Source organism: Calcarisporiella thermophila (genome assembly GCF_041956535.1).
Source record: "Calcarisporiella thermophila strain CBS 279.70 unplaced genomic scaffold VTP21scaffold_1, whole genome shotgun sequence".
In the NCBI taxonomy this organism is placed as follows: Eukaryota; Fungi; Calcarisporiellomycota; class Calcarisporiellomycetes; order Calcarisporiellales; family Calcarisporiellaceae; genus Calcarisporiella; species Calcarisporiella thermophila.
Genome location: NW_027192191.1, coordinates 21,089 through 48,451, shown reverse-complemented (window position 1 = coordinate 48,451; position 27,363 = coordinate 21,089). Strand labels below are relative to the sequence as shown.

General features: G+C 41.5%; 12 protein-coding genes across 12 annotated transcripts; 7 read left to right on the top strand and 5 right to left on the bottom strand.

Annotated features, from left to right (window-relative positions):
• Window positions 1-415: 415 nt before the first annotated feature.
• VTP21DRAFT_18 (60S ribosomal protein uL18) lies at window positions 416-1,497 on the top strand (the record flags this gene model as incomplete). Its single annotated transcript, XM_069391925.1, has 3 exons — window positions 416-418; window positions 521-809; window positions 887-1,497. The coding sequence occupies 3 exons, from the start codon at window positions 416-418 to the stop codon at window positions 1,495-1,497; spliced, it is 903 nt and encodes a 300-aa protein (XP_069256397.1).
• A 278-nt stretch (window positions 1,498-1,775) lies between these two features.
• On the top strand, window positions 1,776-3,511 carry VTP21DRAFT_17 (uncharacterized protein; the record flags this gene model as incomplete). The annotated part of the gene is made up of 3 exons (XM_069391815.1): window positions 1,776-2,536; window positions 2,622-2,935; window positions 3,000-3,511. The coding sequence occupies 3 exons, from the start codon at window positions 1,776-1,778 to the stop codon at window positions 3,509-3,511; spliced, it is 1,587 nt and encodes a 528-aa protein (XP_069256396.1).
• A 717-nt stretch (window positions 3,512-4,228) lies between these two features.
• VTP21DRAFT_16 (uncharacterized protein) lies at window positions 4,229-5,713 on the top strand (the record flags this gene model as incomplete). Its single annotated transcript, XM_069391704.1, has 3 exons — window positions 4,229-4,333; window positions 4,413-5,052; window positions 5,193-5,713. The coding sequence occupies 3 exons, from the start codon at window positions 4,229-4,231 to the stop codon at window positions 5,711-5,713; spliced, it is 1,266 nt and encodes a 421-aa protein (XP_069256395.1).
• A 496-nt stretch (window positions 5,714-6,209) lies between these two features.
• VTP21DRAFT_15 (uncharacterized protein) lies at window positions 6,210-8,727 on the bottom strand (the record flags this gene model as incomplete). Its single annotated transcript, XM_069391593.1, has 3 exons — window positions 6,210-8,110; window positions 8,182-8,446; window positions 8,512-8,727. 3 exons carry the CDS (start codon window positions 8,725-8,727, stop codon window positions 6,210-6,212), a joined length of 2,382 nt encoding a protein of 793 aa, XP_069256394.1.
• Window positions 8,728-10,980: 2,253 nt separating this feature from the next.
• Window positions 10,981-11,349, top strand: VTP21DRAFT_14 (uncharacterized protein; the record flags this gene model as incomplete). The annotated part of the gene is made up of 2 exons (XM_069391482.1): window positions 10,981-11,117; window positions 11,232-11,349. 2 exons carry the CDS (start codon window positions 10,981-10,983, stop codon window positions 11,347-11,349), a joined length of 255 nt encoding a protein of 84 aa, XP_069256393.1.
• Window positions 11,350-12,346: 997 nt separating this feature from the next.
• Window positions 12,347-13,731, bottom strand: VTP21DRAFT_13 (uncharacterized protein; the record flags this gene model as incomplete). The annotated part of the gene is made up of 5 exons (XM_069391371.1): window positions 12,347-12,672; window positions 12,756-12,835; window positions 12,906-13,249; window positions 13,319-13,377; window positions 13,449-13,731. The coding sequence occupies 5 exons, from the start codon at window positions 13,729-13,731 to the stop codon at window positions 12,347-12,349; spliced, it is 1,092 nt and encodes a 363-aa protein (XP_069256392.1).
• Window positions 13,732-14,783: 1,052 nt separating this feature from the next.
• On the bottom strand, window positions 14,784-16,589 carry VTP21DRAFT_12 (uncharacterized protein; the record flags this gene model as incomplete). Its single annotated transcript, XM_069391260.1, has 1 exon — window positions 14,784-16,589. One exon carries the CDS (start codon window positions 16,587-16,589, stop codon window positions 14,784-14,786), a length of 1,806 nt encoding a protein of 601 aa, XP_069256391.1.
• A 1,484-nt stretch (window positions 16,590-18,073) lies between these two features.
• VTP21DRAFT_11 (uncharacterized protein) lies at window positions 18,074-19,871 on the bottom strand (the record flags this gene model as incomplete). Its single annotated transcript, XM_069390396.1, has 3 exons — window positions 18,074-19,006; window positions 19,121-19,388; window positions 19,459-19,871. The coding sequence occupies 3 exons, from the start codon at window positions 19,869-19,871 to the stop codon at window positions 18,074-18,076; spliced, it is 1,614 nt and encodes a 537-aa protein (XP_069256390.1).
• Window positions 19,872-20,149: 278 nt separating this feature from the next.
• Window positions 20,150-20,934, bottom strand: VTP21DRAFT_10 (uncharacterized protein; the record flags this gene model as incomplete). The annotated part of the gene is made up of 3 exons (XM_069389286.1): window positions 20,150-20,302; window positions 20,405-20,517; window positions 20,580-20,934. 3 exons carry the CDS (start codon window positions 20,932-20,934, stop codon window positions 20,150-20,152), a joined length of 621 nt encoding a protein of 206 aa, XP_069256389.1.
• Window positions 20,935-22,636: 1,702 nt separating this feature from the next.
• On the top strand, window positions 22,637-22,903 carry VTP21DRAFT_9 (uncharacterized protein; the record flags this gene model as incomplete). The annotated part of the gene is made up of 1 exon (XM_069399909.1): window positions 22,637-22,903. The coding sequence occupies one exon, from the start codon at window positions 22,637-22,639 to the stop codon at window positions 22,901-22,903; it is 267 nt and encodes an 88-aa protein (XP_069256388.1).
• Window positions 22,904-24,646: 1,743 nt separating this feature from the next.
• VTP21DRAFT_8 (uncharacterized protein) lies at window positions 24,647-26,081 on the top strand (the record flags this gene model as incomplete). Its single annotated transcript, XM_069398802.1, has 3 exons — window positions 24,647-24,797; window positions 25,837-25,877; window positions 25,953-26,081. The coding sequence occupies 3 exons, from the start codon at window positions 24,647-24,649 to the stop codon at window positions 26,079-26,081; spliced, it is 321 nt and encodes a 106-aa protein (XP_069256387.1).
• Window positions 26,082-26,259: 178 nt separating this feature from the next.
• VTP21DRAFT_7 (uncharacterized protein) lies at window positions 26,260-26,856 on the top strand (the record flags this gene model as incomplete). Its single annotated transcript, XM_069397691.1, has 1 exon — window positions 26,260-26,856. One exon carries the CDS (start codon window positions 26,260-26,262, stop codon window positions 26,854-26,856), a length of 597 nt encoding a protein of 198 aa, XP_069256386.1.
• Window positions 26,857-27,363: the final 507 nt, after the last annotated feature.

Here is a 27,363-nt window from a genome sequence, read left to right as displayed (position 1 = left end):
AAAAATCAAATATATAACAAAAGTGGAGGAAAAGAAGAAGATTTAAATACAGAGAACACAATAAACTGTGTGAGTATGTGCAATATAAGAAAAGAATATGGCTATATGCGCATACAATGCGTCAGTATCTTTTATAAAAAGGATGTTCGAAAGAATAGGGTGAGCTTTTTATGCTTATGTTTTCGTAAGCAGGCGAAGAGAGAGAAGAAAAATCTTTCATGTTTGTTTCTTAATTCAGTCTCTAAGCCACACATTCATCGAATTAACGTCATGAGTGAAATTTCGACCCATCCGACCAAAAGGACCCGAGATTAAGTCATCCTGTCCAACTCAGAACAGAGTTGGGTCGAAATCTAGCTTGCTTGATACTACTTTAGCAGTTCACCATTGAACAAATCAACTGGGATTTTTAAGGATGGTAAGTCTATTCACTTTGAAGATTGTTGGACTGGGGGATGGATGGATAAATGGATAGATCGATGGACGGATGAATGAAAGGATGATTAACCTTTCTATCTAGCCTTTTGTCAAACTAGTGAAGAACAAGGCGTATTTCAAGCGCTATCAAGTAAAATATCGCAGGCGCAGAGAGGGTAAAACCGATTACTATGCGCGTAAACGCCTTGTCACTCAAGCCAAGAATAAATATAACTCTCCCAAGTACCGCCTCGTCGTCCGCTTTACCAATACTGATATCATCTGCCAAATTGTTTATGCGAAAATTCAAGGTGACTTTGTTCTCGCATCGGCATATGCTCACGAACTACCACGCTATGGTGTTAAGGCTGGACTCACCAACTGGGCAGCTGGTGAGTTAGATTCTCGTTCTCTTGATTTAACGCTCACATTATAATACATTTCCACCCGCCCCTCCTTTTTATTATAGCTTACTGCACGGGTCTTCTTGCTGCTCGCCGTGCTCTCACTAAATTAGGCCTTGCAGACAAGTATGAAGGCATTTCTGAGCCAGATGGCACTGTTAGTTTGGTAGAAGAGCTTGATGATGCCCCCCGTCCATTTAAATGCTTCCTCGATGTCGGTCTCAAGCGCACTACCACTGGTTCACGTGTATTTGCTGCCTTGAAAGGTGCATCTGATGGAGGTATCCTTATCCCACATTCAGAAACGCGTTTCCCCGGCTACGACCGTGAATCCAAACAACTCGACGCAGAAGTACTACGCAAGTACATTTATGGTGGACACGTTGCAGAGTACATGAGCTTGCTGAAGGAAGAAGACGAAGAAAAATACAAACGACAATTTTCGAAATTCGTCGAGTCAGGCATTGAGGCAGATGGTCTGGAAGATATGTACAAAGCTGCCCACTCCGCTATTCGAAAGGATCCTTTGCCACGCCTGACAGAGAAAAAGAAACCAGCAGAAGGAGAGAAGATCAAGCAGTACAAGAAACAGCGTCTTAGCCTTAAGCAACGCCGGAATAAGGTAGAACAACGTAAAGCTTGGTTCGAGAAAAAGGCGGCAGAATCAGTTGAATAGTTAATGTCAATGCGATGTGTACTATAATAAAATTTTAAATTGACTGCGCCTCAAGTTATCCTCAGTGCCTCTCTTATGGATTCTAGTAGCGTCTGTTCTTAATAACAAACTCCCTCTTTTCACATCTTCCACAAATCACATCATTCTATTTAATCTTAACGACATAACTTCTTGCATAATTCACACAAAACATCTATTTTTATTGTCTAATTCAATCATTCTGTTCGTGATATTTAACCATTTCTAATGTCATCTCGTTTACTCTAAAATCAATCGCTATGGAAAATACATCCGAAAATTCAAAGCAAGACGACCAACCCCAAAATCCGACTGTAAAAGATCCGGTCTCATCTCCGCCTGCTGATGGAGATTCCAGGCCATCCACTCCCACTGAAAACCCATCGGCCTCCACCCCTCATTCACACTCACCTGCACGCTCCCACCCACATACGCGCTCCAATTCTTCCTCTGATCTTGCCACTGCCGCGGCCGCCGCTGCACTGGGGTTGGAAACAAGCCCAGTTCAGCGTTTACCTCTTCCATTTGCCTCACAGAATCACGACATGCCTTCACTAGATGCAGTCCTTGATCCTGCTTCCAACGAAGTATTGTCAAATACATCAGACGAGAATGAAAGTGAAAGCAAACATCCAAATACAGAAGCGGATGCAAATGGGGAATCTGAGGAGAAAGATCAGCGTGCTGATGACATCATTGAGACCCCCACTGCACCCGGCGTTGCCGTTCTTCTTGACCCAAAGCGCCGATCTTTGCGGGTGGATGAACTTAGGGCATCCTTAGAATCGCAACACCGCACTACACCACACACTGCTCCACGTACGAATAATGCACCATCTTCGTCAAGACCCCAAAGCAATGAAACTAGCACCCCCACAGTCAAAGTTTCTAGAAATTACAAAGTGTCTGGTCGGAATAGATTTTTGTTCGGTGGGCGAATGGTCACAAGTCGCGAGTATTGGGCCTTCCTGCTTGCACTTGGGGCATTTCTGATTCCAAGCGGCCTATTTTTTGGATTTGTGTAAGTTTCTCTCTGAAGAGCAGCACAGGCTGTTTCATAGTCTTGAGAAATAGTTAGGACTAAAAATGATCATGCCTTTTATTAGGTGCCCCTGGCTCTGGCATAACATCTCACCTGCTGTGCCTATTGTATTTGCCTATCTATTTCTCCTTGCATTCGCCTCGATGTTGCGCACTTCTTTTTCTGACCCTGGGATTATTCCTCGCAATCTTGATCCCAAGCCCCCAACCGATCCTGCTGGTCTAGCCGAGGAAGGGTTCGCACAAGCATATGCAAACGTTCCCCTCCCTAAAAGTGTGCGCATCAAGGATCAGATCGTCTGGTTAAAATACTGTGAAACGTGTAAGATTTATCGACCACCCCGCTGCAGCCATTGCCGCCAATGTGATAACTGCGTCGGTATGTATGGTTGATGAAACTCTATCTAGACTATAAATTGACGAATTTGTTTTCATACCCTCAGAAAACGAAGACCACCATTGCATCTGGCTGAATAACTGCGTTGGGCGCCGAAATTACCGTAGCTTTATCACATTTATTGTCACTGCCTCCGTTATGTGCCTGTATGTCCTGGGCTTTTCTCTTGCCCATCTTCTTCTTCTGATGCGCGATCACCAGCTCTCATTCATTGATGCGATTCGTGCCACGCCTATGAGCCTAGTGATTACCTTGATGTCGTTCATTCTCTCCTGGTCCGTGTGCGGCTTGACGGGCTATCACCTCTTTCTTATAAGTCGTAATTTGACGACACATGAACAACTCCGAGCTTCGATGGGTGGTCGCCAGTTGTCCACGAAGCACCCATTTGATTATGGACACCTTTGGCAGAACTGCTTTTATGTACTTTGTAGGCCCCAAACAAAGAGCTATCTCCGAAAGCCGGCTTATGAGATAGACCAGTTGGACCCGCCTGGGCATCAAGGGGAGGTCGATGAGGAAGCGGTGAATGCAAATGGTCCTCACCAGAATCAATGACATCCAAAAATTTAAACGTTGAAAATAGCTGTGTTAGGAAAATGTGGATACGACACTTTTTGTGTCACCTTTATATTATCATTTTATTCTGTTCTATGCTATATATATTTTCCCCTACTAATTATGATTCCAATGGTGAGTTCTTCTCTAGAATGCTATCTCGCTGGATTGTAGCGTGTCTCTTTGCATTTACTACATATTAAGGCTTCATTTTTTCTAACCGTTGTGCTTCCTTTTCCTTCTCTCTCCAATATAAGATCGGCTTATATGAGTGACCAGAGGGCAGCACAGATAACGATGAGCTGATTGACAAACCGGTTCTTATCCTAACTCCACGGCCTAATGAATAGTGGATCGCTTGGCCATGCCCCAGACCAACATTCCAAAAGAATCTATATTGAATGGACCAGAATAGAAATTCAATTTGCGGAGTTTAATGTAAGATCAGGATTCGATAGCTCGATCACGCTCCGACACGCGACTTCGAATTTCCGCGAGATTTCTTTAAAATCTTTTTTCACAATAAATGATCAAACCAACCACACCCATGAGTGCTCGAACCTTAATCCCTCCTTGAAACTATTAAAGAGCTGCTGAGCCCTCTCAGTTTCCTTCTCTCTCTCTCTCTCTAATTCACTCATTACCCAACTTCCCACCTCATTCCCCTTATCTATTCCTCTCTTAATTACTCTCAACGGCTTTTACTTTCATGTCAGAATGTTCCAATTCATTTGTACTGTTTTGGGCGAACTCGTCTCTGAACCCTTATGTGAGCTTGCAGTTTTTTTCTCAGACGTATTTGACGAAGAGGACGTTGAAAAAGTATTGAGATGCAAGAAGAGATAAACTTTTGTAAAGCGAATAATAATTTTGTGTATTTTTACGTATTCTTACCAACCAGCTCAAAATGGACGCGTTAAGCGAGAAGATCGAGACCACTACTGTAAAAAAATTACGCAGCGAGATTTCCGAGCTGCAATTTGCCTTGCAAGATGTTCAAGAAAAAGAAGCACAAGAGCGAAAATCGAAGGAGTCTTTCAAGGAACAAGTTCAGAGCCTTCAGCAGGGGCTGATTCGCGCGCATCGGCACGCTTGGCTTCAAGATAAGGTGCGGGAGAAGCTCGTAGCTAAACATGACGAGGAGATTAAGTATGTGAGGTGCGACTTCACTAAACGGATTGCCATCGCCGAAGCACAGTGCGATCGTTTTGCCCGGCGAGCTGAAATGTTAAATGATGAAGTGGGCTATCAGAACGTGGTCTTGCAGGAGGAACTAGATCGTGTGAAGAAGCATTCCTATCAGAATCAGAAAGAATTGGAAAGGGAAATTAAAGGGCTACGTGAAGAGATTGACCGTCAGGCTAAAAAGATTGCTGCCCTGGGCCTTGAAAAAGAGGAGCTCACACGCAATCTTATGAACTCTGCATCTGAATACGAAAAATCTTTGAATGAACTTCGCAAAGAGAATAACAGGCATTTCGAGGAGGCTAAAAATGCGCAAGAGAATTTAATGAAGGCACAAAAAGCGAAGGAAGTGACAGGTAAAGTAGTACTGTAGTATGGCTTGAATATTGGCTTAGTTTACCTAGCTAGAAACATTCTGAATGGGGGTTATGAACACTGTGAACATTTCGACCTTTAAGGCAATTCTGACTGACCTCTTACGTTTCTGAATATGTAGCTGGGTTAGTGGCAGAGCTCCAGGGGTCCTTGAGGGCTGCGCATTTGGAGCTTGAAAGTGTTGTTGACGAGAACACACGACTCCGGAGAGAAGTCTACAATGCAGCTTATCAGCGCAAACTCCTGGAGGCAGATTTGGAATCCAAATTTAATGGATTTGGGGAATGTTTGGAAGTCATTTCGAGTAAGATCGTAAAGTTAGAAGACGCTTCTGGGTCCCGTAATTCTGTAGTTCAGCCTTCGTTGAATCTAGAAACTACGAGCGATATATTTGAAATTGGTTTCGATCGAGCTGAGGAGCCAGACATGTATACCACTCCGAAAAGCAACAAAACTGTCACTAATCCTACGCCGACTTCATATTATAACAAGAATTCTCTAATGTTGACTCCGCCTCCAACTTGCAGCTTGAAGAACAAGGGTCAAATGTCGGCGAACATGTCTGAGAAGAAGGAGGATCCTGCTAGCCCTTTGGAGAAGATGGCAAAGAAGCTCGTCAAGAGGTCGTTTTGGCGCAAGTGAGTGTAACGTATTAATTCCGATGGAGCTTGGAAATAGCGATGATCGTGTATATAAACATTCCCTCAGCATATAGACCATGGATACCCCCTTGCATAAATATGTACCTTTTTTGTTAATCTTACCAATAATCAACTTGTTTTCAATACTCTTCTGTGCTATATCTATCTTACGGGGTATCCCTTAGTATTTTCAATCATATTTCACACTGACACATTGTATCGCATAACACAACGTATTTATCAGTGTAGGAGGATTGTGATTTAGTATTCATCAGTTCAGCAAGTTAATCGTAACAATAAACGGAATATTTGCCGAAATGATGCTTCGGTAGTCCAGAGAGGAATAGCCAAATCAGAGGTAAAAGAGAAGAAATTTTTAGGAATTGAGAGTTCGTTTCAGAAATCCATTTTTGCTATTTCAATCTGCCCAAAAAAATCACACAAACCAAAGCAAAGCATTTCTTTTTTAGTGATTTTCGAAAAAAATATGTTTGAAATCATTGGGCAGGCCCAGACTGAATTTTTATAATTGCACGTTTATCCGCAATCATTACATCGGCCAATCCTTCCTCAAGTGCCTGTCTTGGATAGGCGGGGTCCTCAGTGAAGCGGAAAATGTCAACCGTGAGTTTGAATTCCACTTCCTTCGTCTCGCCCACATCGAGGAATACCTTTTTAAATCCATTGAGCATCCGGGTGGGCGACAAGACAGAGCGATAGTGCTGTCGAGTAAAGAGCTGCACAACCTCCTTGCCCGCAACCTCTCCAGTATTAGTGACGCTAATCTTGACCAAAATCGTCTGTACTGGTGAAAGTGTGTCGCCTGAGAGACGAATGTCGCTGTAAGAGAAAGTGGTGTACGAGAGTCCATGCCCAAACGGATAGAGAGGTGCCCAAGTTCCGTTTGGCAGTTTCTCGTCGGTTCTTGGCCGCCAGTCGATTAACGTCTGGTCACCAGGATACTTCGGGTAAGTATATGGAAGCTTCCCGGAAGGATTGTTAATCCCGAATAAGGTATCGGCGATTGCAAGTCCTCCATAGGGGCCAGGAAGGTAAGCGTTCAGTATAGCGGGGCTAAGTTCGGCCAGATCGGCAATAACCCTAGGCCGTCCTTGTACTAATACAAGAGAAAATGGTTTTCGAGTTGAAGCAACGGCACGCGCCAATTTCAACTGTCCAGCAGGAAGCGTAAGGTCGTGTATGAACCCGGGAGCCTCAGCATAAGGATTTTCCCCCAAGCAGACCACAGCGACGTCCGCATCCAAAACCCTCTGCACAGCAGCATCGATATTTTGGCTGGTATCCTCACTCTCAGTCCCATCTAAACCTACCCCCAAGGTATAAGTAACTGCTGCATTTTTGGCCACCTGACGAATGCCGTCAGCAATTGATACGCCATGTCCATAGAACTGCCTGTCTTCTGTGACGCCTTGCCATTCGATTGTCCACCCTCCAGAAAGTGTGTATAGATTGTTACAAGTCGGACCAACTACCGCAATTGTATTGGCATCACTAAATGGCAACGTACGGTTGTCGTTCTTCAGGAGCGTAATCGATTCTCTTGCTGCATGAAGCGCGACCTTAGCATCTTCCTCTTGCCCCACTGAGGAAACCAACGGAGAAGATGGGTCCAGAATTCCCTTGGTTTCAAAAAGACCTAGATCCTTTTTCAGCTGCAATACTCTCCCTGCCGACTCATCGATTCTAGACTCAGGTATGACACCTTGCCTTACCAGTTCATAGACTATCTTGGGGAAACTTGTACCGAGTGCTATCATGGACATGTCGATAGATGTCTTCGAAAGTATTTTTGCAGTTGCATTCCATTCGCTTGTCTCTGTTAGATGCCCATCGACCAAGTTCCTGATCTCGGAATAATCTGTGACCAACATTCCCTTGAATTGCATTTGCTCGCGCAAAATATCACGCAAATATAACTTGGAGCTGACCACAGGGAACCCGTTGATTGAATTGTACGACTCCATGGCGGTTGCGACTCCTGCTTCCACTGCGGCTTGGAAGGGGGGTATAAAATAGTCTTGCAAGTAGTTTAATGGGATCCATGCGTCTCCATGGTCGAAAGACATACGTGTTGCACTGTAGCCCACAAAGTGCTTCATACAAGCAGCCACTTTTGTACGATCGCTTTTATACTGGCCCTGAAAGCCAAGAATAGATGCGCGAGCCATGCTCGCAGTGAGAAACGGGGACTCGCCAAAGTTCTCATAAACACGTGGCCACTGCTTATCTACACTTAAATCCAAAATAGGGGCAAAAGTCCAATGCATATTCGCTGCCCGTGTATCCTTTGCAGTTATCACCGCAATATCATGGGCTACTTGCGGGTCCCAAGAGGCTGCTTGTGCAATCCCTTGAGGAAAGATAGTTGCGTTTGCGACTAACAGTATAGAGCGGAGGTTTTTTTTTTCTATTTCATCAATGTTGAATGGACAAACAACAAACACTTACTATAATTGGCCCCATGCACCGAGTCAATCCCATACACGATGGGTACTTTGACTTTTGCGCGCGAGTTCGCATAGGCGGTTTGTATCTTATTTATGGTTTCTACATACTCTTTGGCATTGAAGATGGTGTTTGGGTTGCCATTACCTCCCCGTTTCATCACATTGAAAAAGGACCCAATGAAAAATTCATTTGCGAGGCTGTCCAATGCTGTTGTATTTATCGTGCCATCTGGGAGCAGTAAGTATTCGATATCTAACTGAGACATCTTAAAAGTGCGGGAAAAGGAGCATCAAAACAGGGGAATATAGATATATGTGCAACTCAGCCTACCTGTCCAATTTTCTCTTGTAAAGGCATTTCTTTAAGCATTCCCATTACCTCTTCGTCCAGAGGTAAATTGGGACGGTCAAAGGGATGAGTCTCTTCAAAGCCGCTGTTATTGGCATGGGACAAATTGACTTCATCTCTCTTACTCTTTGTAAGAAATGGTGCGGCAGTCAATACAGGCAAGCATGCAAGCAAGCTTATTAGTAGAGTCCAGAGCATCTCTTTTGTAATAACGGCAAAGCTTCTAGTATGCGACAATCACGCACAAGAGGTGGAGAAAATCCGTAATCCGTAGAAACGAAAATGCTCTTTGCCACCAAATAATAGACAAATATATATCCAACGGCTGGAAAAGAACTCTCTTTAATTTATGTTTAGCTCATGAATTTAACTAGCTAACACTCCCAACTTTTCTGAGTCACTAATTAATCACACCAAACTTACTATACACTCATATCTGGATGCATGAATGGAATGAATAGAACATGTCGAAACACATCCATTATATAGCCTCATAACCCTCTTCTCATTCCCTTTCTCCTAGATATTTATATATTTATATGTATCTATGTGTGTTTAAGAAATATTAGTCTCTTCTCGTTTAAGGCACATTTCCATAATATTAATGATAATATGAGAGATAGCCCTTCTATAGTCAGATATTTCAATAAAAATATCGTAATGTCTGCAATTCTCGAGAGAGAGGCGAAGCTGTGAAACCTCATAAGGTTAAGCTATCTCATTAAACGCAAGAATATATTTTGCCATCGGGGGAATTCTCAGCCCTTAGATGGCAAATGAATTAACTAATCCTAGCAGCAGATGCTTTCTTCCATGCTATAATTAGTTTTCGAAGACCACGAGGTACTGCCTTTCTCCTTCACAATTACGTAGCGTCCAGTTTGCTATCTCTTGGGCATTTCAAACATGGGATTGGCATGGGGTCATGCTTGCTTTTTCAGATGATTTGGGAGTGCACAAGACAGTGGAATCCAAGATGATAAACAAACATAGGCACTTGGGAGGACGAGGATACAAGGACCGAAAAGAGGATAAAAATCCGATTTGATGTCTCCCCCTTACTTAGAGCAATCAAAATAACAATGAATGTAAAGTATACAGGATATCTCATAGAGAAATGCGAATGGTATGTGAATAAAATCAAGCCCATGGAATGGTATATGGATGACAGAAGGGCAACAGATTTAGTGGTATGGGTAAGAGTACGGGTTTGTCGGATACTGCGGATACTGGCTTGGGGGAGGGTATGAGGTGGTTGGCTGAGGAGGTGCTGGCTGAGGCGAAGGGTAGATGGGAGTACGATCATAGTCTGTTGAGCCAAAGGTGGTATGCACACGTTCAAACCGGCTGAAGCGTACGTTTTTCCCCACTGGGCAGTTTTTCGACTTTTGAGGAGAAGACATGATATCTTTGATAAGCTATCAGGGCCAACAGGTAGGAGAATAGCCAATTTCCGCTTCTCTCTATTTTGACTACAAATAAAGATGTTAGTGTCTCTGATGAGAGTCGTGGTAAAAGAGAAAGTCGGCACATACCTCTTCACTCAACGAGAATTAATTAAATTTGGGAATATCGACTCAAGTACGAACACAATGATGAGGTGAGGCAAAGATGGGTTGTCAAAACCCAATTGCCCACGCATGCACTCTTAGAGATAGATACTCTGGCTAGAGAGGAGGATGAGCTAGCATTTAAAGGGCATTTTACGGTGTATTTATGTATTTGTCTTCTCTATAAGTATAAAAAAAAGAGACCCACTTTATCTCAACTTCAAACCACAATCATCGTGTCTTTATATATAAATGATGTCAGGTTTATTATTGCCAAGCCCGATTTTAATGTATAATGCAATATCGCCTAAGAAGGTGCGCGTTATTTTTTTTTTTTGATCTTTAGTGAGGGATTTTTTTTCATCTCCTATTTCCTTAGCTGCATTCTTGTTCTGATACTTTCTGTAATGCTGCACAATTCAAGGAAGTAAGAATCTTATTGCCAACCAACTGACCCTCCTGCTTCGAGGCAGGAGTTTACATCATTTTCTTCTATCCTTCTTTTTTCAGAATATCTCTCCTTCCATCAGCGTGCATGGCCCATTCTCCATGCTGAGACTACCAAAAAATGGAAAATAATTTCGCTCCCCTGCCTCTATTTTGTTGGCTAGTCTTGTGCCCTGCATCATAAGCAAATTCCCCTTCATATCGGCTGTCGGAAGCCAGTATGAAAACCGGAATTTCTACGTCACCCCTCGCCCTTCAGACTCTGCCGCCATTCTTAAACTGTTTCTTCACTCGGTTTTCCTCTCGTTTCAACTAATCTCATCCAAAAAAAATTTTTTCTTTCACATCTCTTCCTAATTAATTTCTTCATCTAGTCTTTTTCTTCCTATTTCTTTCTCCCTCATCTATTATTAGCAAAAAAAAACTTGGGCATTATACATCATATATCTATAGCATGATTTCCACATCGAGAAGAAAAGCGGCTGCGGGACAGATCTCGGAGACAAAATACCGAAGGATGCAAGAGCACATCCAGCGACTCCGGGAATACCATGAACTACCGCGCATCAGAGTCTCTGAAGCGAGTGAATCGTGAGTATTTATTTCTTCGACCAGAGTTTTTTCATATCCTCAATCTTCACACGAGGCAAATGAGAAAATCTCTGGGGTGATTACTCAATGAAGCTAACCCTGATTTCCTTGCAGTTTGATCAAATACTGTAGCTCAACACGTGATCCCCTGGTCCCAAGCGTGTGGGGTCCCGTCGATCGTCGAGAGGATCCTTTCGCTCCTCAATCTACTGGGTGCTGTGTGGTGGCCTGATTATTTTTGACATTTATTTTTTGCCTCTATTAATATTTATTAGTATCAAGTTCATTACTCAACTCTTTTAGTGTCTTAAAATTTTGTTCTTAAAATGTTTTTAGTATTTCTTTTTATTTTATTCTTTATTTTACTGCGTATGTACGAAATATAAATATTTCTTTCTCCCTATATATGCTGTTGAGTGTTCTAAAGAGTTTATCATGTTGAACAGACATGCTGAGTTTAGGTTTAACTCTCAATCCTCGCCTCTTAAGCTCCTGTTAGAATCAGAGTAACACGTAAATTTATCTGTGCGCGGAATGCTCCATGCTCTTTAAGCCGCTGCAGGCTTAGATATCACAGAGATTGGATGCAACCTGACGACCACTACAATAAATAGGAAATGAAAGTCGTGCGTAGAGGAACTCGGAAAGCCATGGAAATATCGCGGTTACAACTTAAAGCGGAATATCCAATTCGCTGTATTACATAGGAATCGTCAGGCAGCCGCGTGTGAATTCTCACCATGTGCTCTAAGTTGAAAATGGGTAAAGAGGTCAATTTTGACTTATCGTGAAACTACGAATTTCAAAAAAAAAAAAAATAGTTGAACCTGAAGACGGTCCATGTATTGGGTAGGAAATGCACTCTGTGGCATTAAACAGAACAAAGAGTTTCTCTCCTATGAACACTCAGACCTAGAGACGTCGTGGACGTTCTATTTGTTTATATTAAGTGCTCACTTATGATGATTGGGACACGGAGTTTTATATAGTATAGTTTCTCCGATAAAAGTTCATTCCATCGGAGCAAATGTCAGTAAAATATCATCGACGCCGCTGGTTTTACTACTCATGGTTTGCTGCAAAATTGAAGCAACTGAATTTTGATTTAAGGATGGGTAGAAATAAGAGATAAAAAAAAATAGCAAGATATTTATTAAATATATAAATACGATTGTAATGTGCATCAATAAATTAACAAATAAAAATTAATATCAATCAACAACATTGTATTATACTTTCGTCGAGACATCTTCTATCCCTTTATCATCCTGGATCTCGATTTCCTGCGCCTCTATTTTCTCGCGCGCGACAGGTTTAGGCCCTTTATCATCTTCCTTCTCAATCTTTGCTTCCTGGTGCGGGAAGATATTGTATAGAATAATGCCCACAATAATCAAGACATAGGCAATGGGGTAGAGGTAGTGTGCTCGCGAGCCAAACAAGAGGAGACCAAATAAAAGGCCGTAGAAGTCGCTGGTAAGAAGGGAAAGATTGAAGAAGGTGGCTGAAGAGAGGCGGAAGAGCACAGGAGCAAGCGAGTAGATACAGACCATGGCTAGAAAAGAGTGAGAGGAGAAAAGAAGGTGTTAGGAATGAGCGTTGGATAAAAAGAATCGCAAATGCATAAAAATGTCTAACCAAAATCGTAGGTGAGAATATAACCGATCACGGCTCCGCTGTTGTGGAGAGTACCCAATTCATCTCGCTCCAGAACGGAACTAAAGCATACGTAAGAAAAATGAGCCTTTAGTTGTTGTTATTTCAACAGAAATTGATAAGCTCGCTTACAGCTGAATGGCACTAACGATTGTCGCCCAAAAACCTAATTGCCCTACCACTTCATAGAGAGGCCGTTTTCGCACCATGATTTCCTCAATTAGATTGCTAGTTGCATAGAGAGTAGCCCCAGCAATGCAGAACAAGTCTCCCTTCAGCATATCCGCTGCTCCATGAATGATGTCTGGGTTGGCAAGGTAGTCGCCCCCCATTAAAATACCCATTCCGACAAGGCACAGGAAAACGCCCACATACTGCGTCCAACGGTAACGGATACGGAGAAAAATTATAGAGAAGACGACGATACACGGAATAGTCCAGGAGTCAAGAAGCATGGCAGAGAGCAAATTGGTGTACTGGATTGAGAAGCAAGCAGTACCAATTTAGAAAAGAATGAATGGAAACAATGGCTAGACGGTAGTTACCTGGTACGACTTATTAACGAGATAATTAGCCTCCACGTCTACTATTGCCAGTATAATGTCTGTTAAAAGAAGAGCGCATAATTAGCCCATCGAATAAAAGGGGTTGCCTAGAGCCGTTAATTCAACTTACATATCCACCATCTCTTTCTTATGGCCCGAATCCATCCCCAAAATCCGTCTCGCCATATTGTAATGCTAGTATAAATGACAGCCAAGGAGAAGTACACGAGGAAGGTCTGAGTGGCCGGGACGGCGACTTTTTCGTCGTTGAACAGCTTCTGGTTTATCACGGAGGTGGCGGTAATGCAGAGGGAGAGAAACTGACCAAGGACAAAGATGATCAGGAAGCGGCGGGTTCTAAGGAAGGCGAGCTTCTCACGCCAGGTCTTGGGCTCAGCGGTCATGCCATCCATTGTGTAGAGGATATAGAGCGTCTTCTCGGAGGCGGGGGAGTTAAAGTGGAGGCAGACGGAGGGTATATTTATTTATGTTTCCACGCCAAAACATCGCAGTTTTTCTCATTGGACAAGAAGCCGTCCTCCCGATTTTCTGACTGCTTTTGGAGGCCGTGCTCTCATCGAAAGGAACACAAAATCAAAAGAGCAAATGAAAACTTGGACGCTCTCTATTTAAGCTCCTATTTGTCTCGCTTCTAGAAGCCTTGAACTAGTGGGATAAAAACTGGGTGGAAAATGCATCGGAGGATTGTGCTAAGAAAACACGATAAACAAACAGCAGATCGAGTGGCTCCGATCAACTATTCATCCGGAAGCGCCAACAACCTAAGGATAGAGGTTAAAATGTAAACACAGGAAGAGTGGGCATTGCCATTGCAAGCCATTTCTATTATAACACGCCGCTTATAGTTCTACATATGCCAATAAAGCTTCAAGGTTTGGGAAATTCGGATGTGGCCCGTCGTAAACTGTAACAATTATCAGGTAGAATAGCAGCACCTACGCGATTTAAGGGTTATATCCTGATTGACGATATGGATGGAAGGTTGGAATATAACTATAGGGATAGCCTAAATTGTAAAATCTCTAATATAATATTGCACCGCTGTAAAAGATGTGCATAACGACCTCTTCAAGGCGCAACATCGCCTATCCTATATACACGGCATGAGTTACCCGTACTACCATTGTGAAAAGCTCTATTGTTTTAAATTGCCATCAAGCCTCTACCATATCAAGGTGGCATAACCGATAACGGGTAGTTCAATATTTTGTTAAATTCAATAAAGTCCCGAGTGTTGTGAAAAGAATTTCGCCAAAGAAACAAGATTGTTTGATAAAACAATCATGAGAAACAGAATTTAAAAGGATGAAAGTCGGTAAAAAATTCATCCTCCCAACTTGGTCGTTTGATTTCAGTTTATTTATCAACCACACATGCATGTATGCACACTATATATACATAGACTGAGGATATAATCGAAGAACTAATTAAGATGATTGTACGCTTATTCTTCATTTAACTCGTAATGCACGTATAAAATAGCGGCCTTTGCGTCGATTCGACCCATGCCGTGGCGTTCATCCCACTCTGACTTATTCCCATGCGAGCTCTTAGTCGTCTTTCTTAATATTTGGCGGATTTTACCTGCTGATAGTCGAACACCTCGCGCAGATGCTTCGCCAAGCAATAGTGCAACAACACCTGTCACTACTGGTGCAGCCATGCTCGTGCCTGACATTTCGATGGCTTTATCGATTGTGTTAGAATTAGCAGCGGTTACTTTAAACCCAGGTGCGCTTAACTCTGGTTTTGGGCGTCCGTCGCGCGTGGGACCGGCACTGGAAAAGTATGCGATAGGTGTATCAGGGTCCCTCGCATCATAGCAACCCACCACAATGCTCTTCCGTCCACAACCAATGGAGCCCAGAGTATGGGTATTATCATTAGGGGGGACAAAACTCGATTGTCCCATATCGTCACGCTCAATCCAGGCGTGAAAACTTCCATGGACCACCTCGACTCCTTGAAGCCGTATCATCCAAATCCCTGAGGGGGCGCTCTTTTCGAGAAAAATGTCAATAGTATTATCACCATTGTTCGGATCTCCCTTTCGATGGGCGGCAAATCCCACAATATTTCCCCGGCTGTCCTTTACCCTTGCATTGGTTGCAAGTTGAAGCTTGCCAAAACTATTACCGTCTGGCCCAAAAATCTCTGCTGAGAATACATCAGCACCACTATACCATACCTCAAGTTCGTTGGAAGTGAGATCTGTTCGGTTAATTTTCCAATATAGATCATAGTTTTTCGAACGACGCACTATCCCGCTCGCATGGATACCACTACTGTACGAGTTGCTGGCAGCGATGACCACAGCACGGTTGTCACGTTCATTTAGCATTGCATCAATGCCTTGCTCAACCAGCGATGTTCCATCGTGTGGGCCACCATTGGTCCCCAAACTCAAGTTTACCACACACGACTTGTTTTCTCTATCCGCTCGATTAAAAATGAACCGGATCGCTTCCAGGAGATGGACTGAATCTCCGAATGAGCTGCCTTCTTGTTGATAAGGTACATCACCCGCAAATTCAACAAATATAATATCGGCTTCGGGAGCCACACCTTCAACGGAAGTACCACGTCCATTCCCGGCAGCTATATCCATAACATGCGTCCCGTGCTGTCCTTCTTGCATATGGCCTGATGCAGGGTATCCTAAAGTTTCGTATGGAGAGGAGGTATGGAGAGCCTGGTTAATCTCATCTCTTGTGAAAACTCGGCCGTAGTTAACCTCGCCAGTAGTTTGCATATTGACGGTCTGATCCCAGAGAGCTAGAATTCTTGTAGTACCGTCTTGATTTATGAAATTTCGGTGCACAAAATCACACCCAAAATCAACGATGCCGATGATGACCCCCCGACCGCCTTGCTCTTTTGCTCTGCTTGGAGGTAGAAGTTCTCTTTTGGCATTAACACTTTTCGTCGCTATTTCCAGGGTAGGCCGAATCGGCGTTGCCTGCTTCAAACTTATTACATTTGGATCCCTCCTTATTGCAGATAGTTCACTCAACAGCACTCTAGCCGTCACAATGTGTCCAGATCCGTCTGGCGTCATACCAATGGGAGTAGTTTCGCTGACACCAGTCATTCCCTCCCATGTCCTTATGTCTGTTACTTTGGCAATCACTGGAACTATATCATTGCTCTCAGTGGCAGCAAATCTGTCTCTTGCTCCTTTGTCAATGGCCCACTGTAGTCTCGGGTCAATATCTGGGTAAATTTGATCAGTTGTTGATTCCAAAGACATGTTTACTTCTCGTTCCACGATAATCTTAGCTAGCTGCTGGTCGATGCGTTAATTTGGAATGCTTTTTAACCTTCTTTTCTTGAGAACATTAGCGTATATATACGCCGGTTAAATTTCCAGGCATTGTGAACTTTTATGGCTTGCATCTTGAGAATGCCGGTTTATGACTATTTGAACGCAGCCGCATTAGTTTATATGATCTGCGCCGTCAAGGGCCTCGTTCTTCTTTCTCGCAGTTTGGGTAGCTTTCATGGAAACCTGTGGGATACAGGTGCATTAGTGGGCCTGGAGGATTTTGCTCGATAAATTAAATTGAAACCGGTGTGCCTGATAATTGAAGGCTATCCACGGAAGTTGCTGAGACCCAAGTGCAAGGACAGTTTGTTGTAAGCAAGCATATGCAACCTATGCTTGAAAATTTGCCCACTCTGCACCAAGCATGACGTACACCCTCCTAAGAGTACATGAACAACACATATGTTTCCAAAACTGTACGGAACCATGCAGTACCGATCAAACTAGCGTCGTGTACCTTAAAATGAATCCGCCCTTATGTCACTTAAATAAATTGAAAAATTGTTAACTATGCTCAGCCATCCTTAAAATCGGGTACCTTGGGAATAAGATTTTTCGAACCTCAATCCTAAAGACGAGGAAAATCGCAGTTGAAATCCCTATGATACGCGATACCTTAAAAAAAAAAATAGATGATTTGTGGTGTGTCGTATTCTTCGACTTCAGCATTGGGATGTGATATTTGAAAGGAGCATTAGAGTGCTATATATATTATCATATCTCTTCTACAAATAGTCTCAAATATATTGCAGCCTGAGGAATAAGATTTTTATTGCTCTAGGTTGTTGATTCCCATAAGGTAATTATATTGTCATATAGGAGTTCGCATCTCGTCAAAATAACAACAATCAAGGCCGTTCACTCGAAAATTTTCGTGTCGGTTCCGATCGAAGTTTAAGACTGAATCAAAGCGCACTAGCAGGTAGTTTGGGCATGCTTGTGTAGAGGAACCACAGAAGTTCATTCTAATTTCTTTTAGCAGAGTTGGAATAATATTGATATGGATACCCATTTTGTACTCTTTCAACCAAGCAAATGTCACATTTAACCAACGGTCTAATAACTAATTAAAAGAGCAAATAAAAAATTTGACAATCTCGCATAAAAAAGAAGCTCAGGCAGAGGTAAAACAAACAACAAAAGCAAGATAGAAGGCACATTGGAATTAAAGAAAGGATAGCAAATAAACAAGTAACAAAGCAGAGTTCAAAGAGGCCTACTCCCATTTGATATAAAGCGAATCAAGTTGGTTCACAAGAAAGAGTGAAATAAATCAAGGCATAAGGCGTTGAGTAACGGAATGTGAAAAAAAATAAGTGTGATAATAACGTGCCATATGAGGGAAGAGGGGTAGAGAGCAGAATAAATAAAAGAAAAAGAAAGCAAACAACATTAAGTAAATGGGTATATTATAGTGACAACAATAGAGCTGAGATAATTAATAACACTCCTGAATGTAACCACCGGACACCGTTACTATTAATTCCGGAGTTGATTGTGTCGCTGTGAGGAGGCTCTTCATCAGGCTTATGCAAATTCAGATCCCAGGCCTGGCATTTCCTTTTACGCTTGGTCTTCTGCTCAACGGTGCCGGGTGGTAGTCTACTATAACCCAACAACTTCAAAACTTTGATGGCTGGAGCAAGCGGATTTACAGAAGGCGAAGTTGCGTTCTTTTGGGCAAATATCTCGTTCAATGTAACACCCTTCTTTATGCTCCCACCCATAACGTCATCTGAAATGGCAATGTGGGAGAAAGGGTTCATTCCAGCGAGCACCCCCGAGGCCATGATCGATTCACTGGCGCCCGTCTCGGTGATATTCTCAAACTCATGAACCGTACCATCTGTATCTGCACCTACCCTTAGCATATCGTAAGTCTCCCCGGTTTGTGGAAAGCGGAAGCGTACTTTGGTGGTAGCGGTCAGATTCCAAGCAAGTTGAGCGGCAGTATAGGCAGCTGTGTTGTTCAAAAATGCTTTAACAAAGCTAAGGGCGATGGGTCCATTTCCTTCATAACAGTTGGCACGGATCTCATCCGCTAACGACTCTAATGTATAGTTGAAATCCCCATAAACCAAATATTTATCAAATATTGCGCCAGGGAGAAAGCCGGATATGTGGGTCAGATTAGTTTCCGGATCTTGGTTCACTTTGGGGGGAGGGGTGAGCACCCGTAGTTGTTCTTCAGTAAGCGGTGGGGAGAGCAATGGAGCATAGCTGTTAGTCTTAGAAGAAAAATAGGGCGCCCAAGTGCTGAAAAAACCAAGTCCGTGGATAATTTGGTGAAGGGCAACAAGCTCCATATCGAATTGGTGTGGGGCGATGGTAGCGTTATCCGACTAATATTATTTAGTAATATCACATAGATCAGATGATAAGTAGGAATATTCCGGTAGATATTGCCGAAATGGATAATAAAGTTCTATGATGTTTAACAGTGCAAGAATAATTACCTCAAACCACATATATCGAAGAGCATCTGAATTGATTTCACAAACGATATCATAGTCGGCCCATTGAGGTGCCAATGAAGAGAGCTGTTTTGCAAGAGATTGAGGATAGAAGTAATCGGTGTCAATACCTTCGGCACCGTGACCCGGTATAGAGACGTCACTTGCAGACGAGAAAAACCAAGTAGAGGCTGGGGCCGCCCAGCCAAGTGTTTGATTTTGGCAACTAATTGTACCATTCGTACAAAAGCTGTGGTATGTCACAATCATTCTAAATGAATAGAAAGATTAGATATCATTATTAGGTAAATCATGTATAAACATTGCTTTAGTTAATATACCGTAATGGAACGCGAAGATTCAGCTCTCCTATTATTCGCCGAGCAGCTGAACTCATAGATGTCCCTAATTTGTTGCACACTGGGCCAGTACAGTGCAAGTCAATATGGAAAAGCGATCCAGAGGGAACAGTCTCATTTGTCAAACTGAATGTTACATTTGGCCGAGAAGCAAGAGGAGGAGAAGGGAGTGAAGATGTTGAAGGGGTTGATATGGAAAAGGAGGGGCTAACATGGTAGGTTGGAGATGGGGGTAAGGCAGGAATAGTGGTTATAGATGCTTTTGGTAATGTGCCAGGATTTCCTAAAATTCGCCATTCGGGACGAAATGGATCTCCCCAGAAATCATATCGTTGGGGAATTTGGCCGAGTGTATATGAGAAATAAGAAAATAATAATAACCAGCCCACCCTCATAGGTGAATTTATGAATGAGGAGAATCAAAGGGGAGCAAGAGCGAGTAAAAAGAGTGCGAGGGGAGGGAATCAAAGCAGATATAATAATTAGTTATAGAAGCTAATTCATTTCTAGCTATGTGGTTTCCAACAAGAAAAAAATAAAATAAACTAGGGACGCTTTGTGCTCATTTTTGATGCTTCCAGTGTTCTATTTTGGATTCCGAGACTTTGGTTCGTCCAAGCCAGACCGTGCGTACAAGCGGCCGGCTTAAGTTTATTCCAAAAGATTAAATTATTCATTTTGCTTTCAATCGCTTCTTCACGGTTAATATCATCTCATTCACTCGATCAAACTCATCGAGCTGCTGCCACATGTCGACAGTACGCTGCGCGTCTGCGATATCTGCTGTAGCAAAATCTAGTTTGGTGTTCAGAGCTTTCAGGTCATTCTAATAAATTTGCAATTGACAAGTGATGCAGGAAGAGAAAAAGCAAAAAAAAAGATAAGCAAGTACATAAAATGAACTAAGCTACAATAAGAATATTCTTACTTTCTCTTCGACTAGTGCTGGAACGCGATGATGAACTAATTCTGTCACGCGATATAAATTTATTGTTGCATCGTTCAACACTTGTTTTAGTAAAGAGGGTAGTTCTGCGGCAGCTATAGAAAAAAAAAAGAATTAGATTGAAATAAAATGTTAATATACATTAAGCCTTTATTACTTTTTTCAACACGCAAGCGTAATGCAGATTCGTTCAGAATGGAGGCACCATATGAAGAAGAATGGAGGGATGTAGTAGAACCAAATGGAAGGCTGGCAAGAGAAATTCTACGTCCGGCGTTGAGATGTTGTATTGGATTACTTCTATCATCATTCGATGATGTTAGGGATATATTGGAGGGGGAATCGCGGTGGACCGGTGGAGAATTAGTTATTGACCTCGAAAATGGGGTTTTTTGCGGCGATTGAGAGTCAGAATTTGGGGAATATGAGTAATGCGTTTGTGATGCGCGAGGAGGTGTTGTTACATTTGGCAAACCTGGTGTTATTGAGGTTGCGTTAGTATACTGTGACATTTCGATGACGGGGATTACTATCCTTTATAACGAAACTAACTTTTGAGGCCTGTGACTGCCTAGCCTCTAACATCTGAAATATCGGCCAAAATTCAGCCGCCACTCAAGGGGATTCTGAATTGGATTTAGCCAGAATTTAAGTTGTATTAGCAGAGTTGACCTAACCTTTAAAAAACTGAATGCAGACGTGAGAATGATTCACACCTTTACATATTCTGGTCGTTATCGATGTTTTATGTAAATCAATGCCCTATATCTAAAGCAATACACAGTCTTCTTGCTCTCGACTACCCTTCGGGATAGCTGAGAAAACTAAGAGGCAGTACGGTGCCTCATTTTTCAAATTGGCAAATAGTCTTCACGCTTGCATCCACGAAGTATAGTTCATGACCCAATCTTTAGTGGGGATGAAATTAGTCCACTTTCGGAAAGTGGTGGACTGCGGCATTCGATGGATGGGAATGGTCTTGATTACTCTTTCGGCACAAAGCCTGTGAGCAACGGCCTTTGAACTAATATTTATAATGAATAACATCAATGACCTACTCAAAAGCTGCGGTCGATGAGAGGTAGAGAAGAGAGAACAAACAACTGCAGTTTGAATAGATCAGGGGAACCCCGAATCGAAATCTTATATATCCTTATTTACATTACACATTTGGTTCCGTTAATACTTTCGTGTCCAATACGAGTAACTTCACACTCCTTTAAGGTTTTTCCTCCCTTCCTTCAGGTTTTGAATTTCACTCGGCCATTTTAGAAGAAAACAAGAGTGCAACTTGTTCGTGGGCATCCGCTTAATCTAATCTGATAGTTGCCATTATTCCATGAGATTTATCCTTGGGGATATCAAAATGTAAAAAACTAATAATCTAGATTCCTACCTATAATATTTCAACAATTTACCTTTTTCTTTTTTCATTAAACACTAGACAATATAGCCTTTTCATTCTTCTGTAACTACACTGGTCAATTTCGCGCATTGATCATATTCGTCTTATAATTCCGAGTTATTATCGTGTTTTGCGGTGATTATCACCTACCTATAATATTCACTTCGAGGGAGCTAATTGCATTAAAAATACAATTTTCATTAATTAGGATTAAACGGAATAATTTTCTCACTTAAATTCTCAAAATATAAACGGTAAGTAGAGTGTTTATTTTTTAAGAGTGCAAAGATTCGAGCGAGCTTTAATCCATATTTTCTATTTGCATCTTAATTATTTTCAGATACAAGATTATTGATCCCAATTATTTGGCTCTTCCAAACAAACCAGGGAAGGCCATTTACACAACTAAGATGGAGTCTTTATTCACATCACATCTTCCTTATCCAATAATTTGCCAAGAAGCTGTACAATTTAATGGTGATCAAAGCCCGTCTAGTAGTGGAAACGGAAAAAAGAGAGGAGTAAATTCGACTGTATTGCAAACTCAACTATTGGCTGTGGGCTTAGGCTTTCTCATATTTCCTATTGTATCGGGCGATTGTATATGCTATACTAGCGGTCGAGTATGTGGGTGGAGATTGAACGAGAAAGTACCGGGCAATAATTGCCATCAAGAAGGAATATATCAATGTGGAGAACAGAGCAAAAGTGCAGAGTATTTTGGCCCTTGCTCTCACGGATGTAGTGTTCCGGCTAGTGGAAATCACTTTTGCAATGAGCCTTCCGTGCCACAGGGTTCTTCGAAGGCAATGGGTACTCCACCGTCCTCTGTACAGTCTACTTCCTTTACACCATTTTCTGAGAACAAGGATGGGGGCACTTCTATTGGCATACCGGTCGGAATATCTGTGGGGGCATTCCTTCTGCTATTTGCTTTTATCATGGGTGTTTTGTTTATACGCAAGCACAGATCATCTTCACAGCAGCAAAATCAGACGGAAAAAGTTCCACCTCAAGTCAAACCCGACGATATTGAGACCTCCGAGAAGCCCATATATAAACCAAACGAGGTCTGATGTGTAGGACAAATAATATAACTCAAAAAGCTTTAAGCTAGGCTCTCTGGTAATCACAACAATATCACGAGTATATCTTCTTTTTATTTGCATTTTATATCTGTAGTCTTAGTTATAATTTACCAGGATCTATCAATTAGTTTTTTTTATAATATTGTCTAAATTTTTTATTATTTCATTTTGAAATAAATAGTGAAGCATGGAAAATGATCCAACATTAACTAATATGTCCGTTGTTGTCCCGAAATTGCAAACTGTTCTCTGTGGTATTAAAGTAAAATTACATATTCTGCATATTGATCAATATTCATCTAGTCCTGTTTGATCCCTTGGATCAGTTGAATATTATTAAGTTCCTTTGTGCTATAATAATTGAGGACAAATAGGCAAACGTCACAATGGCTCGAAATCTGATGAACTTTGATTCAATTTGCTTTATTGAACCAAAATTCATGTTATTCCTCAGGATCTGGCTCGCTCTACAGTACTTATGGGGTTTGTTATTCTTTAGATAAAAAAACGCTACTATACTATTGTCACTTATGTGTTGATGAAGTATGCGCATCATGGATATCATCTACTTCGTTCTTTAAGAGAATAGAGGTGCGAATTGGATTCTACAGTGAGTATTGGGTGATTTTCGTTAATATTTTGATAGCATACTAAGACCTCAATGTTGGTAATAATTTCTATTAATAGTAAAGACGTTTGAAAATAAAAACGATATTAGTATTTGCATTTAGCGCTTATACAGGAATATAATCAATCGATACGGATTAATCCCGTGCTTATTTCAGTGAGAGTGTATATAACAAGGGAAGCCTCCATCTTTCTGCCAATTAGAATCTAATCACATTAAATACCGCTCTACTCAGTCAAATTTAAGTTGAGAAAACCCAATAGAGGCGCCTTTTGTCACACATTAAATGTGTATCCTAAGCTCTGTAGATATAGTATAACCATGCCATCTCAGCTCAAGGTGCCATATTTGGACGGCAGAATTTAGTAAGAATTATTTGCCTTTCAAGTGCAATTCTGAATCATTAAACAACCATGCTAATACGAGGTCTTCCTTCAATCTTCTCCATCTGTTTACTTCTACCTATTCATTTCGCAGTACTTGTTAGCTCCAACTGCTAACAATCAGTTTAACAATATATCCTGATTCTTTTGTCTGAAGTTGACTTATGAGATAATAATTGAAACTCCTTTGATGGTCGAGTGAGGTATCTGGAAAATATACAAATGGTTTACGCTACTCGAGTTAAAGTTCCTTTGAAGACGAGCTTGGCAGAAACTTCCTTGGAAGAGAAGAGAGAGAGTTCGAGGTGGTATCCGAATAGGTTGGATGGTTGCAGGATTGTATTGAATATAGTTTCTTTCATCTACTTTACATCCGTGGTTTCTGCCGACTGTTTGTGCTATACTACAGGCATGGTATGTGGCCACCGATTGAACGAGAAAGTACCAGGAAATATATGCAGAGAGGATGGTATCTATCAATGTGGGCCGGGGAGGAAGGAAGCTCAATATTTGGGGCGTTGTCAATATGGATGTGTTGTACCCCCCAATGGTAGCCATTATTGCCGAAAAATAGATCCAAGTTTAACTGGAATTGCGTCTAGCGAGATCTCCCCTTCAGCCACGTATTCACAGCCCGCTAGTCCTATGTCTTCACTCTTAGTGCATAACAACGCGAACACTTATACCCCTTCAGAGAATAACAACGGTACATCTACTGTAATGCTCCCGGTTGGCATCTCGATAGGAGCACTAGCTTTCATTTGTATTATTGTCCTCATTGGTTTAATACTACGCAAACGCGGCTCTATACGCAAGCTCAAGCTCACGGCGCACCCTCATTACGCTGAAATAGACCCAGCTCTAATAGAATGTAAACCCCATGAGCACGAAGCGCATATTAAACCAGACGATGTTGAAATAAGAAATGTAATTTAATAACATGCCAGGGTTGTATTTGCTTCAGCCAATATAGTTGCAAATTGATGAGTTTATACATCTGGCCAATACCTCTTATCCTTTACAATTAATTTATATTGATTATACATCGAGGGTAATACTTTAACAGTTGCGCAGAAAGTAAATCTCTAAGCAGCAAATGCCTCGTTTCAACCTACAACCTTTAACCCCCCAGAAATCTAGTTTGCTTGCTTCTTTGATTAGTATATATCGTGCTATTGACCTGTGTGTTTATTGAACGCGGCTAATCTCTATTTATATTGCTTCTGTAATAAGTTTGCAAAAAAATACAGATGAGGAAAGACTAAACTTTTTCAGACAGAAATATTTGTGACAGTTATTCGGATTGAATTATTCAACTCTGTTTGAATTGGCCATTCCAGTTGGAAAAAAAAGACGTTCAACTCCGATCTTATATTCGCTTCTCTATTCTGAGCCAGCAACTTAAAACAGGGCGAGCTTTTCCACTGTGGAAACGAAAACGATGTGGAAGCAGACCTGTACATCGTTGACCGAAAGAGATATAATAAATACTTTTGAATAAAGCGTATAATAGTTCATTTTATAGCATAATTGTTCCCGCATTCTCGTGTAAAGACTCTCCAAGCTCAGGGTTTGAATCTCCCACGCCTATGGGAGTTTCTCTATGTAGCTCAAAATAAGCTAAACTATATCTGTGATGAATTTAGTAAGCCTCCGCTTATATCTACGACCCAGTTAATGCAGTGATGTATTAATTGGTCACTGTACTTGAAAACTCTAAATCTTAAACCACCCTATTATATACTGTTCAATATATCACATGTTTTCTAGTTTCCCTCCTTTCGAAATGAATTTCTTTGGACTTCATTCTCTTCGCTTTTCTTTTATATTCTAATTAGCAAGCACATTGCGATAAATCCGTTTTTTTTAATTTATATTTTAACTGCTATCCCCTAGTCCTTTGTGGGAAGTCGAGGACTGGTTTGCAGAGAGCTGTTTTGAAAAATTGGGTGTAAGGATATTTTGCCGGTAGATTATTTTCGAATTTTCGTCCACACCTTTCGCTAACGACCAATTTTGCATATAGTTGCAATTAAAACAGCCTATTAAAACGTACACTATCAAGTATAGGAGCACCAGTCTTGGGGTGAATGAGATCCTAACTCAGTTTTCGGCAGCTGTTTGTGCTCTTATTTTCGGTATTTATCCCAGTTAAAAGCAAGGTCGTATTGGAAATATTCAACTAAGTTGCCGATGTATGCACCTGAAATCAGACTGAAACCGCACTGGTAGCCAAGTAGTTAAATAAGGAACTTTATTCCAGCAGTTCTCTGAGAGCAATATCCATATATCTGAATTTTGAATCACTGCAGTACACTTCTCAGAAAAGGGCGATGCGAAAGGGTCGTCGAGAAAAAATTATAGGAAGAGTCAGTGTGCTGCTATTGTTGATTTCGTACGTGTATGGTGCTTGCCTATGCTATACCAGTGGTAAAGTCTGTGGATGGAGATTGAATGAGAAGGTACCTGGCAATAATTGCCATATTGATGGGATATACCAATGTTCAGCGTCAAGTTCAAACGCCTCTTATTTTGGCCCGTGCAGCATCGAGTGTATTGTTCCAGAAAAGGGGGATCATTATTGTAAAGCAGGAGCGACTGGACAAAATACCTTTTCTTCAAACAATGATAACAATGTTTCTAATAGGCAGACTGAGGGTGATGTTATTGCTCTCCCTGTTGGAATTTCTGTGGGAATCATAGCATTCATCTGCCTTATTGCTGGTGCGGTCGTAATGTTTCGAAAAGGCTTGATTAGATTCAACTTCACTCCATCGCACTCCTCATCTCACCCAAGTAGTGCTCCTCACTCTTATCCAAGCTCGCCTCCTCACGAGGTGACAGACCCAGTTCAATTGCATGATAAACCCAATGAAGATAATATCATTTTTCAAAAACCTGCCGAATACAACTTATCAAAAATAGCTTAATTGTAACTATAGGATCTTTATACCTCTGTATTAATGTATCATATTAGATAAATTTATTGTTTATGATTACAATTACATTGCACTCTGTTAAATATGCGTCGCCTTATTGTATACTCTGAAGGAACTAGATTTGGATAAATATATACATAGCATGATGGCCGAAACAATCTTATATATCTGTTGATTGAGCTTTGTTTTCTAATATACATCCCTACCGATAAAATGATCAGGTATTGTATTAATATGAGGTCAGACACACTTCTTGAGAAAATGCAACATGATGGACATACCGTTAAAATATACGCCGGTAATGGACGCATCATATGAATAGATCATTAAATCGCGATATTAAGTTCAACAATCTGATGTAAGAAATTTATCCTAGGAACATTTCACATTATTCTACTGTATGAAGAATTGAATAGCACCGAATTCACTTGATCGTGTAGTGTCTGGTCGGGAAAATTCACACTCTTGTGAAAACTAGATGTGTAGTTGGTACCAGAT